At 42.8% G+C, this 19891-nt stretch overlaps 1 protein-coding gene across 1 annotated transcript in view; it reads left to right on the top strand.

Annotated features, from left to right (window-relative positions):
• The window catches only part of DNAAF11 (dynein axonemal assembly factor 11), a 69609-nt gene that overhangs the window by 3045 nt on the left and 46673 nt on the right, over positions 1-19891 (top strand). The window contains exons 2-5 of the mRNA XM_021688466.1: positions 5339-5506; positions 9462-9539; positions 17522-17694; positions 19539-19767. Coding sequence (XP_021544141.1) covers positions 5339-5506; positions 9462-9539; positions 17522-17694; positions 19539-19767 — 648 coding nt within the window. The remainder of the gene's footprint in view (positions 1-5338; positions 5507-9461; positions 9540-17521; positions 17695-19538; positions 19768-19891) is intronic.

The following is a 19891-nucleotide window of genomic DNA, read 5'->3' as shown; positions in this document are numbered from 1 at the left end:
TCTTTCTTTCTTTCTTTCTTTCTTTCTTTCTTTCTTTCTTTCTTTCTTTCTTTCCTTCCTTCCTTCCTTCCTTCCTTCCTTCAGAGAGGATGGGGAGGAGGGGCAGAGGAAGAGGGAGAGAGAGAATCTTAAGCAGGCACCACGCCCAGCAAGGAGCCCAACAGGGGGCTCAATCTCACAACCCTGAGATCATGACCTGAGCTGAAACCAAGAGTCAGGTGTTTAACTGACTGAGCCACCCAGGCACCCCTCCTATGTTGAAATCTTCACCCTCAAAGTGATGTATTAGGAGGTGGGCCTTTGGGAAGTGATTAGGTCATGAAGGGGGAGCCCTCATGATTGGGATTATTGCCCTTCTGAAAGAGGCCCCAGAGACCTAGCTTGCTCCTTCTACCATGTGAGATTCCCATCAGTGGGGAAGCAGGCTCTCCCCAGACACCAAATCTGCCCGTGCCATGATCTTGGACTTCCAGCCTCCAGAACTGTGAGAAATAAGTGTTTCTTGTTTGTAACCCACCTACTTTATGGTACTTGTGTTATGGTGTTCCAGATGGATTGACACGGTTCTCTTTGCAACACAAGTGCAAGTGTTAAACATCCCAAAGCCACCTTGTGCCGGACACTATCTGTGCTCCACCTCCCTCCAGTGGTGGTGTCCCCATTGCACCTCAGGCAGCAGACTCCGACTCCGGAAGCCCATCTTGGTTAGCATCTGCCTTCACGTACCACTTCTGGTATCCACTCTTCCAGGTTGGGTTCCCCAGGAAGCAGACTTTTTGATGGAGATTAGCATGCAGGAGGTTCATTAGGGAGTGTTAGTGGAGTGGGTAGGGAAGGCAGCAAGACTGGACAGGAAGGATGTTGGGCTGTGATGGGTTTTAACAAAGGACGTAGCTAACCAACCTGGAAACTTCGAAGGACCTCTAAACTGGGAATGGACCTTTTGATTTTCCCAAGCTGAGGTGAGAGGGCTGGGCCATTAGGGCCTCCAACAGCCAGTCATTGGATATGGGCTTCCCTGGGAAGGGGCACGATGTCGGTTGAGGTGTCTCTTCAGCCGAGTGACTTATGAAGAAGGTGGGCACTGTGGGCAGTCTGCTGGCACAACTCCCAGCAGCTAGAAGAACTGATCATTCAGTTTTGAAGGAGGGAACCGGGCAACACAGCATCTACCATAGGCTGGAGCACCCCTTCCTCATCTGTTATTGGGCAAATACCTACTCACATTTCAAAACTCAGCTCAGGCGTCTTCTCCACGATGCCTCTTTTGACCTCCCTCCTGTCACTCAGTAACACTGGTCACTCCCCACTCCTTGTTCTCTCTGTGTTCGTCACTGCCCCATAACCCTTTACTCATGTTCTTTAATAGCACTCTCTACGTGAATCATTGGATGGGGTCTAGTATGGCTAGCAGTGCTTGTTATGATGACCCCGAGTCAGTCACAAAAGGCAGGGCAAACGAGTAATTCTGTTTCTAAAAGTGTCCATTGAAAACAATTAAAAAAAAGTGTAAATGCTACAAGAGGTGACCTTCTCCTATTTGTCACCCCTTCATCTCTGTTACATTTCTGTTTCATAGATGTATCTGCTAGGTGTTTCAGGATGTTTACAAATTCCGCTGAAATCTGCCCTAAACATATACTATCGATTTTACTCTAATCCAGTGAGATATAGAGGGCTATTTACAAAACATAGTGTAAAGCCTGAATGAATGAACACTTCGTTATTGGCCTTGGGAGTTTCTAGAACTTTGCTCAACACACTGAAAAGCTTCATAGAAACAAACACAGCCTGACAACTGCCAGTATTCCAGAAACCTTCTCCTTCTGCCCTTTGCCTCACCCCTACCCCAAAGAATCATTTTATTGACATTCCCTCGTTATTGAAAACCCAGTCATCCCACTTCATTGAAAAGAAGTGTAGGCTGGCCGGTGAGTCATGGTTAAAACTTTGGATTCCTCGGCAGCTTTCCATTAGTGAGATAAGTCTGAATCTGTGTTTAAACTGTCAGTGTTCTTCTCAGCCCCTACTGCTCCACTCATGCAGGTCTTGGCAACTGTTGACCCTCCTCTCCTGTGTGTGTGTGTGTGTGTGTGCGCGTAAATTAGCTATTCATGCAAAGGGAGTTTCCTCTACCCCCATCCCTTTCAACTGATAGTGATTTTTATCATCTTAATTCTCGTGGTTAGGAGATTCAGATCGACGTAATTCCTTCCTAATATCTACATGCCTCTGAAAGGGAGGAGTTGACAATTGCATGGAAGTGATCAAATTCACACAGGAAATAGCATTGTGAAAAGGGTTTCTTAATTTTAAGAAAGGTGTAGCAAGAGAACACGGGAAGGATATTTGGTATCTGGAGAGGAACCCGCGGGTCTTTAGGGTTGGACAAATTAGAAAATCCTCTAAGATTGTAAGAGCTGGAGTGGCCCATGATCGCTTTAGTGTTTCCAAGGCCCGGGCCAGCCCCGGTGGGTTGTGCAGATGCTGACGTTGCCATCCCAGGCCGGACACCGTGGTGCTTTAACAAGACACTTTCAGAATTCCTCTGAACACATTGGACTGAACCATACTTACAGATGACAGCTACTGTGGGATCCAACTTGGGTTTATATCTTCAATATGAATGTTCCACTAAGCCTTCCAGGGTGACCCACGGAAAGAATATAATGGACGCTCATGTGTCAAGTTATAATCAAACTGCCAGATAAAATGCATTTTCCTCTCTCGACAAGAGTATCTTTATAACAACCCAGAAGGCTACATTTAATATGTTTCTCAAACTCCTTGGATTCTGTGCCAGAGCTGGGGAGGAGGGGGACGTATGGGAAGAGCTGGCTCCCCGGCCTACCCCTCCCTTCTCTTCCCATCCCTGGCTCTATCCTGGTCCCTCAAGCCCCTGTATAAAGGCGGATACTCCAGCCTACATATCCATCCACATCTCCAGAAAAGAGCTGCTCCTTGGACACTCCAGGGGGTAGGGGTGTCTTCAGGAATGAACCTAGAGAAGTGGCCAGTGTAGGGCTTGGAGGCAGGCTTGGGGCCCCTTGGGCAGAGAATTCTATTGTTCTACCTGGGACATGTTCTGGAGGGAAGGGCATGGACTCTGGATGGGCACATCCTCCTGGTCCCTTTGACTCCAGGTCTGATGGCAGCAAGGCCTCCAAAACCTAGCCCCCTGCTCTGTGGATTGATATAGTTCAAGTTACATATACCCCACTGGTCACTGAGGGTCTTATTCATAGTAGTGAATAATTCCCACATTTCATTAGGGTAGCTGAAATAACATTGGTTGTGCCATCCCAAGCCCTCGATCCCTGTTGGCATCCTTACTAAGAGAATTCTTGTAGCTGATTACAGAGACAGCTAATACATTTGACTTTACACAGCAGCTTTGCTGTGTCCTCAACTTGGCTGCACCCATATATTCATTATCAGTTGATTTTAGCTGTTAGAACCAACTTTGGTTTGGTAGTGGGATGTGTGGAGAGTAGTTTTAATGCCCAAACCAGGTTTGGTTTTTGGAAAGTCCTTTTCTGCTTAAACCAGCTTGCCTACTAGCTGTGGCCTCCAGAGACAGCAGAGAGCTGTAAGCGGCAGGGACCCCAGTGAGCTGGGGCTGGCAGGACTGCCCTGTTAGCCCCCTTCCCTGCTGCCTCTTTGGCCTGCCCCTCCCCAGGACCTGACGTGCAGCCAGCTCTGCCGGTGAGTTGAGGCAAAGCTTAGAACAGCAGGGAAATTCCCCAAGTACAGTATTTTAATCTCTGGACATTTACATTTCCCCTGTCTTTCTTCCAAACAACTGTCATGGCAAGCAACCCCACCTCCTTCTACCAGAAATAGCAGGGGTTCAGCTAACTGCATACAACTGATCGAGTTCGAACCTGTTTTCACATTGTTTTTAAAAAGGCCAAGTCACCTTTTCAGGATGTGGCATGGAAGTAGGGCAGCCGAGGGGACTCCAGAAGAACTGGAGAACTCTGTCTCAGCTAGAGGGGTCTGTACCATTGAGGAGGCCTGAGACGTCTTGAGAGGCTCTTCCTTGCTCCTGTTTGGGGCGGTGTAGCTTAGTGGCTAAGAGCCCACGGTCGACGCCAGACCCCTACACTCACAACCCGGCTCTGGCACTTACCACCAAGACCTTGGGCAAGTTATTTAAACTCTCTGTGCCTCAATCCCTCATCTGCCGAGTGTAAATACTCATATGCGAACACACGCAAAGCATTTCGGACAGTGCCTGGCACTTTGTAAGCGGCAATAAATAAATCTTTATTGTCTCTTGGGCTGGACGTGCAGCGTTCCACTGTCCACCTAAAATGTGGATGTTAAAATGGATTATTGATGTTTTTATTTATTTTTATTTATTTTTAAAGATTTTATTTATTTATTTGACAGAGAGAGAGAGATAGCGAGAGCAGGAACACAAGCAGGGGGAGTGGGAGAGGGAGAAGCAGGCTTCCTGCTGAGCAGGGAGCCCGATATGGGACTCGATCCCAGGACCCTGGGATCATGACCTGAGCCGAAGGCAGACGCTTAATGACTGAGCCACCCAGGTGCCCTTTTATTGATGTTTTTAATAGCACTGGAACACACAAAGGTTTGTCCATTGTCATCACGTCTTTACCTTGAGTGTGTCTCATGAAGGGGATTCCTGTCTTGCTCTTGGATCCAGCCTTGGACCAGGGCATTGTCTCCAGCCCCTTGGTATCCCCGTAACAGGGCAGCCCCCCATGCTGCAGGGCACTCCTGTCAGCGGGCCAGGGACTCTCCTCACCCTCCTCCTGTGAGCAGCTCCTTTTCTTCCTCCCAGAAACAGACCGCAGGGTAGCTGCCATGTAAGATTGCAATGCAACATCTAGGGTGCGCCTCTCTTTTCTCTTCAACTTTAGTAAAATTGATAAATGTCAGTTGAATGAATGGACTTTTCCTTACTGAAATGGTGGGAGATGCTTTCCTGGTTTTACCCTCTGGCAGCCAGACCATGCCTCTCAGTCTGAGTCGCCCTGCCTTGGTCTGGTTAGTGGGTCTCATCCAATTCAACCTGATACCACCATGGGATTCCATATCAACATTCTCACGGTCATTACCCTCCCACTCTGTCCCTGTCCAGACAGCAAAATGTAGGTAGACCCTGTGCAAAAAAAAGACAAAAAGCTCTCTGATTCATCACGGTGTCACCAGCAGGAGGCAGCACCTCTCTGTTCTCTTCCCTTTTGGAAATCACTTGGGCCTGGAGGACTGACATCCAACTGGGAAGAAAAACCAGTGCATTCCTAATGTAATAACCTGATGATGAGCACAGGGATGGAGATGTAATACGTAACAAATTTTCTTTCAGTCACAGAAGATCTTATTAGACGGAATGCTGAACACAATGACTGTGTAATTTTTTCCCTGGAGGAACTCTCCTTGCATCAGCAAGAAATAGAAAGGCTAGAACACATTGACAAATGGTGCCGGGATTTAAAAATCCTCTATCTTCAAAATAACCTCATTGGAAAAATTGGTGAGTCTTCAGGATTTTGTGCTCATGGTTTCTTTGACATTTTGAATGGGAGAACTTTGGGGAGGGCAGTGTGATTCTTAGAGGAAGACAACACAGATGAAAAAGAGCCATACAGGGGAAATAGACACGGCCGGCTCCCGGGAGCTGTGCGTGGACGCTCTCCCGGGGCTCCCGCAGACGCCATCGAGGAGTTGCAAGGGACCCTTAAAGGTGGGAGCATACTTGTTGACCTGCTCATTTATAGCCTGGTTTTGTCTAAGTTTGAAAGGAGAATAGAATCCAGGCGTTCGTCATAGTTTTGCATCACTCCATAGAACTGAAAGGGTTGTGTGCAAGTTGAGTAAACCCTCGGCAGATTCCCTGGGGTGGCTGATTCTGCCGTGGTTATGGAGAACGTGGATGTGCAAGGCATTATTCTCTGTATTGGCCATCAGAGGGGTTCCACAACTACACCCCTACTCACTGCTCCAGTTTGGAATGGAATGAGAAATAGATCAAAACATCAGCATTATAACTGACAAAACCTTTTGGAGAAGGTGGCTTAGCCTTGCAGCCAAGCGGGCTTCCTAACTGCCCTCAAGTTCCATCTGTCCACCTGATCTCATGCAGGCTGGGCAGTACGTGGGCCTTGCATAGGGGACGAAAGTGTGTACTCTTTGCTGGCAGGGAGACCCCAGAAGCCAGGAGCGTGGGGGGACTGGCCATGCCCAGTTCCTTCTCCCAGTTCATCCATCAGCTAGGTGGGCCTGCCCCACAATCCCCTGGGGAAGAAAGAGTTAAGTGGCAGAGAGAAGGGAGGGCTGTGGAGTCACTCTGAGGGGGTCCTGCCACCCATAAACAGGAGTGCCCCCCACACTCAGAAGAGCAACCTATAGTTTAGTGGCAAGAAGAGGCACAGGTCCTGATGGGCTTGGTCCCTCCCTCAGCCACTGAAAATTGTGTGAAATTAGGTCAGGTCACTTAGTCTTGCCGTGTATACGCCAGGGACTGCATGAACCAGTCACTCAGATGCTAGCTGCTACCGTTGCTGTTGAAGTTGTCATTTACCAGGCTAGCCACGTGGAGGTAGGGGCGGAGGTGGGGGAAAAGGGATGCTTAGGGTCCACAAGGCAGAAGGAGTGCCAACCTCTGTGGGCCGTGGCGCCAGAGCCAGAGGTCGGCTCTTAGGTTATGTTTGAAATTGCCCTCGAGATGTGCCGTGGTTCTCAACAGGGGTGTTTGGCAACCTCTGGAGACGGTTTTGGTTGTGACAAGTGCGTGCGGGGGAGGGGGACACCACTACCACGTATGGTGCACAGAGTCATCGCTAACCATCCTGCAGTGCACGGGACGGCTCCACAAGAAAGAACCCCCCCCGGCCCACAACATTAGTATCCCTGAGGGTGAGAAACCCTGCTGAGGTGGTTGCCCCTGGTTTGGTGGATAATTGAAAATTGGTCCTCGGGTTGCAAAAAGCCTAGATTTTGCATTATTTTTCTTTTTTGAAGATTTATTACAATTCTTTATATTTCTTCAGATAATTATTTTCAACATCTTTCACTTTACCAGAAATTAGAAACTCTGGCACATTGTTCAATTAAAAAGGCTGTTACAGAAAACCACCAGCTTTTATGCAGGGGGCATTAATGAGCCGTCCTAATTGTAGAGATCTAAAAGAGTTCCCGAAATTTTAATCTCCACAGCTGGGTCCGTCACAATTACTAATTAGGAGCATAGTATTTCAGGCCTTTTCAGAGCTGTGAGAAAGCTTAAATTTTTGCTTCCAAAGTATTCTTAAATTAAACACTCTTTTAAATCCTAATAATGGGATTTTTCAGTGCTGCTCCACCCATAGGCATGTAGGCGCTTATTTAGCAAGCAAAAGTGTTTCTCTAGGATTCTCACTTGCTCTGGTGCCATTGAGGTAGAAGTTTGCAGAACAGTCGCCTCTCCTAAAGCTCTGGTCCTCACTGGGAGATACAGACGCGCTCGGGGCGGGGCTGTGCCGAGTGTTGATCCAAGTGTGAGTTGAGGACCTTCCAGGGTCTTGTTAAAGTGGGGTTCTAGCCCCATCCCAGACCTACTGACTGAACCTGTGGGGGTGGGCTCCCCAAATCTGCATTTGTAACAGCTTCCCAGTGAGCCCAGGGCCTAAAGGTAAGAGCGGAGCCACTTGCTCTGGGGGATGGCTTTGGTCCACCACAGGTCTGTCGGTCTGGTGGTAGCAACTGGGGAGAACTGCTTCCGGGACGGTTTGGGCTAGAACCATGGTTTTGCAGACTCCCTTCCTGCTGTCCAAGAGGCGCTGCACATTTTTATCCGTAGAGCCATTTTTTTTTTCCCTGACCAATTTGGCTCATTATTCTTGAGGGATAATTTAAGAAATCCTTCCCAAACAATTTTTTTTTTTTCCTACCAGAAGACTCTTTTCACATTTAGAGGGCTATACATATAACAAATGTGGGGAAGGAACAAGTCTTTTATTGTAGGCTGGCAATTTTAATGATAATAACATAAAAATGTAGGTATTTTTGTTCGGGATACAGATTGCACACTCTGTTGGTCATAATCCTGGGCACATAGAGTTCCACAAATCTGCTGACTATTGAATGCTCAGGTGTTGCCTGGAGAACCTTCTAGAAACATCAGTATTACTTAAAATCATCTAATTGCTGAGAGAAACGTTAGTAATTTATTCTAAAATCCTCATTTTAAAAAATGAGTCAGCTGAGGCTCACAGAGGTGTTATTCTTAGGTCTACATGAATAAGTACATGGTATTTTCTAAATTTTAAATGAAATGTGACGATCGTAAGGGTGATGATGACCATAAGCCATCACGTTTGATCTTCCTCATATCCATGGAAAATGGGCAGAAGGAGCATTATTTAAGTGAGGAGTCCCCTCCATGCACATTCCCTAGCAGGGTTCCCCACGTTCATGTCCTCTTAGAAAGGACTGTTCTTTTAGTGTAACAATTCAGTGCCAAGATCTGGAGTCAAATTTCCTGGCTTCACCATTTAATCTTCAACAAATGGATTAAGTCTCTGCACATTGGTATTCTTATTTGTAAAAGGGAGCCAACAGTAATTTTTACTTCTTAGGGTTATTATGAGGATGAAATGATATCATATATGCAAAATGCCTAGGAAAGTACATGACAGATAATAAGTCCTTGACAATATTAACTATGGTAATTTTAGCATTTTTAAATGTCCCCATCCTACAGCAATTCTCTGACTCATACATGCTTATTGTTTTGCCTCTCTGAGCTTCCATATTTATTAAAAACAATAATCCTGTGTGTAGCAGGGCGAGCTTGATTTCAAGTAAAGGAAAACCCAACTTAGTGTAGCTTACGCAACTGTAAGTCTAGAGACAGCGCAGGCTCCAGGGTTGGGTGATTCCTTCTTTCTGCTCCACCGGTCCCAATGTGGGCTCCATCCTACAGCCAGATTCATCATGGCTGCGGGATGACTCTAGTAGCAATCAGAATATCACTTTCTTCCCTTTTCACATCCAGCAGGAGAAAGAAAGAGGCAGTAGTCCCCCAGCATGGAATATAGATCTTTGCCTCTCCTCTGACTGGGAGCAGTTGATGTGCAAGTCCACTCCTCCATCACATAGCTGCTAGGAGATGGCCATGGGCTAGTTGGCTGAAGCCTAGGTTCCTGAGCTGTCCTTAGCAAGGGACCTGCTATTGCTATGCACTGGCCCAGCTTGGCTAAGTCAAACTCCCTGGAGTCAGAGCTGGCTAGAGACAAGAGCAGAAGTGGGTTCTATTAGGAAGGATGGAGGAAGAAATGAGGCTGCATTTGGCAACCAAGGATGTCTAATGTCCAGGTATAGACATGAAAAAGCAACATGGTTTTGATAACCATACTAACGCTTAGATTCCCATTATAATTTTCACAGCAGATTATGTAAAAATAGCTTTTATCTTGAAGGTTAATTAATTACATTTTTTTATGTTTCAGAAAATGTTAGCAAACTCAAGAGACTTGAATATTTGAATTTAGCTTTAAACAACATCGAAAAAATTGAAAATTTGGAAGGTAAGAATTTCCTTCTTATATTTTATTATGTGTTAAAATTGAGACTTGCAACTAAATTTAAACGGTATCACTTAAACAATAGGCATACTTTTCAAGTTAGCATTTTACCTAAGTCTTATGTTTATTAATTATTGTGATAAAAATTCAAACAGTAACGAGGTACATAAATTTGAAAATGGAAGTCCACTTCACCCCCTCCTGAAACAGCTTCCTTCCCAGGGATAGTAGGTAGTTTTGTTTCATTTGCTTTGTATCAGTGGGATCATACTATGAGTATTCTTTTGAAAATTGATTTCTTCTATGAAATTACCTTGTTCTTTGCTATCCAGGAAATGTGGGGACTCTCTACCAGAATGGTGGTACACTGATTTATCTCCCAGTTTTTCTGCAGATGGACATTTGGGTCGTTTCCAGCATTTTGCTATAATAAGCATGGCCACAATGAGGATTCTTTTACATTGCACTGTGTGTATGTGTACATTTTTTTATAGGACAAACACTTAGACATGGAATTCCCGGGATTAAATATGCACCTTTTGAAAAATATTGCCAAACTGTTCACCAAAAAGGTTGTATCAATTTACTTTTGTACTGGTAGTCCACGTGAGTCCACACTTTTACACCAGCTCACTAATATTTTTTATAAGCAATCTTTTTTTAAAAATGGGAAAGCGGGCGCCTGGGTGGCTCAGTTGGTTAGGCGACTGCCTTCGGCTCAGGTCATGATCCTGGAGTCCCGGGATCGAGTCCCGCATCTGGCTCCCTGCTCGGCAGGGAGTCTGCTTCTCCCTCTGACCCTCCTCCCTCTCATGCTCTGTCTCTCATTCTCTCTGTCTCAAATAAATAAATAGAATCTTTAAAAAGAAAAAAAAAAAAAATGGGAAAGCATTGTTATCAAATAATTTTTTAAATTCGCATCTCACTTAACTATTATTGAAAGTCAGTATAACCCCTTCCAATTTTTACTGAGTATTTGTTTTTCTTATTATGTGAATTACTACTTCATATTCTTTGGTCATTTTTCTATTGATTTATCTTTTTTTTAAAATGTGCTCTTATACATTCCAGATATTAATCCTTTATGTATGGATGGATATTTTCTCTTGAGTTGACTACTTTTCTTTTGTTTCAATTATGACGCTAGTGTTATTCAGAAGTCTTACATTTTAATATACTCAACTTTATCAATATTTTTACTTTATAGTTTCTGAATATAAATATATTCTATATTCTGGTTTTAATGATTGTATTTTTTACATTTAATTTCTCTAGTACACTTCAAATTTATCACACAAAAAAAGGAACCAATGTATTTTTGGGATAAAGAAAACATGATAGACATACACACACGTACTCAGGTACACAATGGAATATTACTTAGCCATAAAAAAGAATGGAATCTTGCCATTTATGACAACATGGATGGACCTTGAGGACATTATGCTAAGTGAGATAAGTCAGACAAAGACAAATACCATATGATCTCACTTATATGTGAAATATAAAAAGCAAAACAAAACACCAAGCTCAGAGATAAAAAGAATACAAGATTTGGTGGTTGCCAGTTGTGGGAGTTGGGGGTGCAGGCAAAATGGATGAAGGAAGTCAAAAGGTAAAATTAAAAAAAAAATGCACAATGAAAAAAGGTACAAAATTTAAAACTATAAAATAAGTAAGTCATAAGGATGTCATGCACTGCATGGTGACTATAACCAATAATGCTGTGTTGCATATTTGAAAATGCTAAGAGAGTGGAACTTAAAAGTTCTCATCATAAGGAAAAACATTCTGTAATTCTGTAAGGTGATGGATATTAACTAGACTTCTGGTGGTGATCATTTCACAATCTATACAGACATCAAATCACTATGTTGTATATCTGAAGCGAATTTAATGCTGTATGTCAATTATACCTCAATAAAAAATAAAATAAGGTGAATGTGGAAAATTGTATTTTTTTCTCAAAATGTCTCTTAATTGAAATATTTGAACAATTTATTTTGTAATTGATGTATAATTCACACCATAAAACTCACCATTTTAAAATATACAAGTCAGTGGTTTTAGTATATTCACAAGGTTGTGTGCCTGCCCATCATCACTATCCAGTTCCGGAACATTCCATCACCCCATACAAAACCCTGTATCCATTGACATCCACTCCTCATTTACTCCTTGCCTTGGCCCCTAACTTACTCTTTGTCTCCATAGATTTTCCCATTCTGAGCATTTAATGAAAATGGAATTGCACAATATGTGGTCCTTTGTGTCTGTAGGGTAATGTTTTCAGGGTTTATCCATGCTGTGGCACTTCCTTCCCTTTCATGGCTGAGTAACATTCCATTATGTGGATGCACAGCATTTTGTTTGCCCACTTGTTAGCTGATGAGCGTTTGGGTTGTTTCCACTTTTTGGTTATGAATAAAGTTACTGTGAACATTAATATACAAGTTTTTGCATAAACATGTGTTTTCAATTAATTTAGTATACACCTGGGAATGGAATTGCTGGATCATGTGGTAACTCTCTGTTTAACTTTTTAAGGAACTGCCGAACTGTTTTCCAAAGTAGTTGTACCATTTTACATTCCCACCAACAGTTTCTGAGTGCTCCGACTTCTCCACATCCTCGCCAACACTTGTTATTTTATATTTGTATTTATGTGTTTGTTTTTATAGGGGCCATCCTGATGGGTGTGAGGTGGTATCTCATCGTGGTTCTGATTTGTGTTTACCTAATGACTGATGAGCTTGGGCATTTTTTATGTGCTTATTGGCCATCTGTCTACCTTATTTGGAGAAATGTTTATTTAGAACCTTTGCCCATTTTCTAATTAGGTTATTTGTCAGTTTACTGTTGAATTGTAAAGCCTATTTATATATTTTGGATACTAGAATCTGATTAGATATATGATTTATAGATACATTTTTTTCATTTTGTGGGTTTTTTTGTCAACTCTCTGACGGTGTTCTTTGGAGCACAGTGTTTTTTTAAAAAATAGCTTTATTGAGGTATAATTGATATACAAAACCTGCACGTATTTAATGTAAAGAGTTTGTTGAGTTTGGATATATGTACACACTGTGAAACCCATCACCACAGTCAAGGTAATAGACATACCCATAACCTCTGTTTTCTCTCATCTCCCCTAGAACTTCTTTAAAAGTACTAGATTGATCTTCCATTTCTCTTACACTGTATTCCTTATTTAAACCTCTTTGTCTTGTTATTCTATATTCTGGAAGGTTTCCTGTTTCACTTTGTAGGCTTCTGTTTTGTGCTTTTATTTTATTTTTTAAAATGCCTGGTAACACTTGGTGTCTGTTCATAATCACGACGGATTTGGCTGATTAGGTGGCTGGTGCAGGCTCATTCTGTGGTTGTGAGGTTCTGTTTCCACATCCGGCCTCTCACTTGGCTGGCAGGGCTACTGGGGGCTCTGTGTGAGTGAGCAGGGCATGGCGACTGGCAGGCTTGACTCCGGAGTACAGGGGCATGGAGCAGAGGCGGGCGAGCTGCTCTCCCCACCCCGCTCCCATCTGCCAATAGCTAAAATTAGGAGGACTTTACTTAGGGTATGATGGATTTTAGCCTGTTTGCCTCCTAGTGTAGAAATGGGTATTTTGGTGACTCTCAAGGTTATAGAGCAACAAAGATATAAGTTTTCATCATACGTTCTGAATTTTCATCCTCAAAACCTAAAATACCATCACAATCAAAGGGCCAAAGCCATCCTCAGCGCTGGAACCGGGAAGATTCTTTCCATCATGGGCATTTTTCTGCATTAGAGATGGAGCCGTCCTTCTCCAGCTGCCACACTCTACAGCCCCGTCGCGCAGTCTCGTGTTAACAAGTGGAATAACAAAAGTTACTCTGCATGCATGTTTTGTGATAGTAAAATGTCAATCTGTAATGTCAGAGAAATAATTAAAACTCTCACTCTCAGTTGCCATGTAAAGGGCTTGTTTTTGTTAAGAAAGGATCTTGGAAGGACTCGGAGAGTTGTTTTCCTGTATGTTTTGCTCATCTGCCACGAGAGGGCAGCATCGTCACTATTGTCTTTTTGAGCTTTGGGAACTGTAGTCCACAGCCCTCTGCTGGCCTCTACCTGGGCGCTTCTTGAGAGCGCCACCTTCCACCTCTAAGGGAGGCGCTGGGTGCAGAGTAGTTTGAGGATATGTTTGGGGGGATGGGCAGTAGGGAGGGAGGATGCATCGTATCAGCTGGTAAATATGTACTCTGTTTAATTTTAAAGGTTTGAGGTGAGAGGAGGAAGATGGATATACACTCAGCCCACCTACTTGAGTTAATCTCCATATAATTTTAAACATAAGATGGACTTTTGCTTGTTTATTTTTATGTTTTGCTAGATGGCAAAAGCTAGCTAGCATACTTTTTTCCCCCTCTGTTTTGGATTCACTGGGATATAATAAATTGCCTTCTTTTTCCAGCCTTCTTTCTTACCCACTCTAACCTGGAAGGAGAGGTGGGGTTTCTAATAGTGTGAGGTTCCCCCCTTGGGAAATCAATGTTGTCAGTTTTAATGACCTTCTCACCCCCATGACCAATGAGGTGGATCTTCGAAGAACAGATGGACAGTGGGACTCAGTTGAAGGTAGGAGTGCCTAACTCCAGAGAGAGCGGCTTTCTCAAGCTTGGCTAGTTCAGCAAGAATTGTTCATTGGGATGGCAGACGTGGTGTACTTTCTTATGGGTAGGCCAGGTAGAAGAAAAATTAAAATTTATCATTTTGAAAAATATAATGAACATTTGGAGGGTCCTTTATCCACAAAATTACAGCAAAATAAAAATTATATAAATTTTTGAACATGTTGGAGTCTTTCAAATGTCACCCTTTTCTTCCTTTTGTCCTTCCTTCCTTCCTTCTTTTTCTCAAAATATAGGGAGATGACTTAGGAGATATGCCATATTTCATGCACAAGAGGATAGGAACCTGAGCTGGCCTGTTGGTTATAGGATTACAGTGGACAAGAAGTAGGTGGGAAGAATGTAGGGGTTGAGTTCTGCGGGGCTTGGTGATTGATGAAGGGAAGGGGCTAAGAGAGCATTTTAGGTTAACACTCAAGTTAGCTGTGACTTGACTCTGATACCAAAATGGTGATGACATTAATAGGATTTAGACATCAAGGAGGCAGCAGGAAAGCTGTCTTGAGGAGTGGAGAGTGAGAGAAAATATGAAGAGTTCATTTTTAGACATATTGAATGGGGTGTCTTACAGACATTTGGAAGTAGGAGTATGACATTCAGTTGGATCGTCAGATATGAAGTTATTGTTTGGGACTCATCAGAATTTGGGAACATGACTGTTGTCATCGAGAGAAACAGGAGAGAGAATACTGGGTCAAGGATGGAGATCTGGGATATATTACCATTGATGGAGTGGAAAAGTCTGTAAAAAGGACCAAGAGTAATAAGCTGCATTATAAAAGAGGAGAAGGAGAGAGTAGTATCATTGTTTCCAAGACAACTGAGACATTTCAGAGAGAATTCATGGTCAGTTAAGAAGTGCACTTGACATGATGAGCAACAGGTGATATACGGAATTGTTGAATCTCTATATTATATACCTGAAACTAATATAATACTGTTAACTAACTGGAATTAAAACAAGAACTTAAAAATAAATAAAGATAAAAAGAAAACTAAAATAAAGTTTTAGAAAAGTTTTTTATTTTTTTTTAAGTTTTTATTTTTTTTTAAGATTTTATTTATTTGACACAGAGAGAGAGAGAGAGAGCACAAGCAGGGAGAGTGGCAGGCAGAGAGGGAAGCAGGCTCCCTGCTGAGCAAGGAGCATGATGCGGGACTCGATCCCAGGACCCTGGGATCATGACCTGAGCTGAAGGCAGCCGCTTAACCAACTGAGCCACCCAGGCACCCTAGAAAAGTTTTTTAAAAAGAATTTATGGTCAATCATGCCATATGCGTGGACTGTTCTAGTGACATAATGGGTTGAGAAGGTCTGTTAGATTTGTCAACATGAAGGTCTCTTTCATCACCTTTAGGGGAGCAAATCTAGTAGAATATTGAGGATGGAAGCCAAAACCAATGGGCTGAACAATGAATGGGGATGGAGAAAGAACCAGTACATATCAATTTAGGCTGGCTTATAACAATAGGCATTGCCTACTTCTGGTTCTGCCTGCTTCTTCAGATTCACTTCTTTGCACCAGGAATTTTTTTTTTTTTCCTAGAATGCATATCTTTTTTCTCCTTTCTCCATATCAGACATAAGCTTGAGGTGAAATGCCATGGATTTTTTTAACCACTTTATCTTGAAGACCTGGCTCAGTAACTTGGTCATAGCAGGTACCCATTAACTCCTGGATGAATGAATGAATGAATGAACACATGGAGGGATGACTCTAGGGTGAGGCCCTACATCTGGAAGCACTAAGGTAGAACTATCTTATTTGGAAGATTCTAGTTTGGGATATGATTAGATTGGAGGAAACCTTGGAATTCTGGACATGATGGAGTCAGATGCTAACATCAAGAAAGGGTAAGGATGAGAGAATACTAGCATTTAATGAAGCTGTTTCCAACATTAAGCCTTCAGCAATGAGAAGAACCTTGCTAAAGGTGACGGGGTTGCAGAGCTATGAATCCAACTGAATCAAATCGTACTGGTGAAGTTACTATATCAGGAACCAAAGCTTGCCCTACGTTATATAGCCACAAGACAACAGAAAAGCAAGATATAATCAGGAAGCATAGGGGAGGGCTGGAGCAGGTAGATGTTTGAAGAAATGAGGGCACAACAAGGTGGGGCTGGGTTTTCAGCTGGAAATGGCTCTCTCGGTATTAATGGCCACAAAATCTGCCAGGTCGATCCAACAAGCATGAGCCAGCCACAGGGGAGACAGCCTTCTGCTGAACCTAGCCCACAGAGGCTGCTATATGAACCAGGTCAACTCTTCCTAAGTCCACAGCAAGGAACTGCAAACTCTGCTCACGGGAGAGCAAGCATCCTTCTTCCCCCATAAGCACATTGTTCAACATAATCCTAAGAGTGGTTATTGGGTTATTTCTCATCCTAGCTAGTGTTTACTGAAGCTCTCTAGGTGGCAGGTACTGTGCTAAGTACCTGACATGAATCATCTTATATTGTCCTCACAGCAACCCCTGATTGGGTACCAATGCTGTTTTAATACCACAGAAGCAAAGGTGGAGGCTCATAACTTATCCAACATCACACAGCAAGGATGTGACCAAGACAGAACTTGAACTCCTATCTGCCTAATTCTAAAGTCTGCATTCCTAACTAGCAAGCTCCCATGGGACGTGAGTGAAGGGAGTCGACTGAAAATTTCTGTAGCATCCAGCCATCTCTATAATGAAGGTGGATGGGGCAGATTTACTACCATCTTTGCCTCCATGACTCATCCTTTTTCTATTACTCCTCTGAGGACCAAACTCTTACTCTTAACATTTGCTGATACCTCCCGTGCAGTTCTTAGCGGTCCGGGAGTCATTCTGTCTCTTCGGTGTGACTTTGTAAATATTAATTCTGATGCCTGGGTTTTACGAACTGCCTTTTCTTTTGGGGACCCCTCCCAACCATCACCCTTCATGACGAGATGTGTCCTACCTACCTGACAAAATTCTCAGAACAGATTGCAGGTGTCCTCTCTAGAGGAGCTTTGTTTTGCTGTCGTGTCCACCCTAGCAGCACATAGTGACCAAATCCATATGTTACCCAGCCCAGGGCTTGCAGATATGGACAGCGAAAGTGATTTTCCCTGGCTGGAGGGGCGAAGGGGAAATGCACATAGAGAAGCGAGTCAGGGCTAAACCTTTGAGTTGGTATTTCTGAAAATCCACTTATTGGTAAGCCATGCAATTAATCAGCATACTTAAAAATATTGCAGTTGTTCCTGCTATGAGCTGTTGCACACATTTCATTACCAGTGTGATTTTTTTTTTTTTTTGCTTTATTTTCTTTTTACTTCTTTCAACAGGATGTGAAGGGCTGACAAAACTCGACCTGACCGTAAATTTCATTGGAGAGCTGAGCAGCATTAAAACCCTTCAGCACAATATCCACCTGAAGGAGCTCTTTCTCATGGGTAACCCGTGTGCTGACTTTGATGGTTACAGGCAGTTCGTGGTGGCAACTCTTCAACAATTAAAGGTATGCTTATTTTAATGATGCAGAAATCTCGGAGAAATGAAAACAAGCAACTGCAATAATGCCTGTTAATTCACAGAATTGTTAGGGAATGTGTGGAATATTCCAGAAAATCAGAACTAATCCTTCGATTTACTGAAACTTTAAAGTTGTTTTAATAGCTTTAATAAACTTTTGAAAAATAAATTAAATACCTTTCTCCTTTCTCATTTAGAACACAACAGAGCTTAGCTGAACTATTTCTTGATGAACACAAATCATAGTCATGGAGGGCATTCATCATTACTAATAGCAAACCAAAAGCTTAGAGTTCTTGAGATGATGACAGCTAGATACCTTTGTGTTATGTTGTCTTAAACTACTGTGCTTTATAAATTTTTTTCATTGCTTTCTCTTAACTCATTCTCTGTGTTAGTGGTTCTCAGACTCTGCTATGCTTTGGAATTCTTGCGTGGTGTTTGCTGGGCGATACCCCAGAGTTTCGGATTCATAGGTCTGATGTTGGCACCCAGGATTTTCCATTTCTAATAAACTCTCAGATAGCACTGATGCTGCTGGTCCAGGGACCTCATTCAAGAGCCTTTGCTCTATGTGTTAACCTGTAATGCTCTATCTCCCCTCACCTAATGTTTTTGAAACCTGGGGAAAAACAGATGGTTTCTAGAGAAATCATATACCCGATTATGTTCAACTAGTAATGTTAATTTTCATGTAATTCCCAGAGTTTCAGACCTGCGTGCAGCCCCATGCTTCTGCAAAAAAATGCAGGGATGCATTGGCTTCGTGATAGGCATTTCCTTTTATTCTCAGAGGACGTTTGTTTTTAGGCTGCTGTGTTCTGCATAGTCGAGATTGCTGAATTTATGGAACGCATTTCACCTAATGTAATTTTTTTTTTGATTAAGAGAATGAGTGCCTCAGGTAATTGAATCTGAAATACATATTTATAATAAAATGATAAATTAGCTCAAGCATAACCCAAGCTGATCATCATTATACAACGACGTACTAAAAAATTGAACTGGTAAGAACCAGCGTTATCGCAGGAATGGATCCTGTAGCGTACCACTATGAGCCACTTCCCCGGAGGGGTGCTGGAGCCCCCGTTGTTGTGGTGCGCTCAGGCTGAAAGCTGTGGCAGCTGCCGGCCAGGGGCCGGAAACCTGCAGCCCGTGTGAGTCCTTATACCCAAAACATACTGTAAATTATCTTTCCAAATATCCACATTATAATTTTGATTTATAATTTTACTGATCCTGGTACTTTCCCTTATAAGGACTCTTGTGATTACACTGGGCCCATCCAGATAATTATTTTAATATTTCAGCTTGGAAAATCACTATAAAAACACCAGCTATAAACAGTGACCGTAACAGTTAACAGTGTAGTGTGTGCATCTTGTTGCTGAAGGTAGAACATGTGCCCATTTGTACTAGAGCCCAACTGGTGTAACACACGAGGCCCTTTTTTGTCAAGAGCATTTGCAACGTGTCATTGTTACACTTTGGAGCTGTGGTTTGACTTGAGGCTTTGACGTCCTTCATATAGCGAACAGTTACAAAATCAATATATTTTGAGAGCTTGTCATTACTAATTAGTTTCAACAGAAGACCTACTAATTTTTTTACCAGTAAAGATACTTTGTAACCCTGTTAATTGTATTAAATAAATGATTTTGATCAAAGTTCCTGATGTTTCCCATTAATTACTTTGCTTTTAATTCTGCATCACTGTGGTGCATTACTTATTGTTTCTAAATTCACAATATTCCAATCAAAGTCAACTTGGGGCTGATTTGAATTGTGACTTTTGAATAATTGCGCCATGTTGGTTGTTTTTTATTCAAGTGGTTGGACGGTAAGGAAATAGAGCGATCAGAAAGGATCCAGGCATTGCAGAACTTTCCAGTAATTGAACAACAAATCAGAGAGCAAGAGAAAGCTTACTGCCTCAAACGAGCCAAAGACAAGGAAGAGGCTCAGAGGAACCTGCGAGAAGAGGAGGAAAATGAAGCCAAGGGGAGAAGTTACCCAGGCTTTGAGGGACAGAGGTACGCAGACATCAGGGCTACTCTACGCACAACCAAATTACAAGAGCTTACTTTCTACTTAACTTTGGTTAAAAGCAGCAAACTCTTTTCACTTCCCAAAGTGTTCGTGGTATCATATTTCAGATGGTTGATTTGAAGAATAAATTGTGA

This window comes from Neomonachus schauinslandi, chromosome 4 (genome assembly GCF_002201575.2).
Source record: "Neomonachus schauinslandi chromosome 4, ASM220157v2, whole genome shotgun sequence".
NCBI classification, from domain to species: Eukaryota; Metazoa; Chordata; class Mammalia; order Carnivora; family Phocidae; genus Neomonachus; species Neomonachus schauinslandi.
This window is presented reverse-complemented; position numbering and strand designations above follow the sequence as displayed.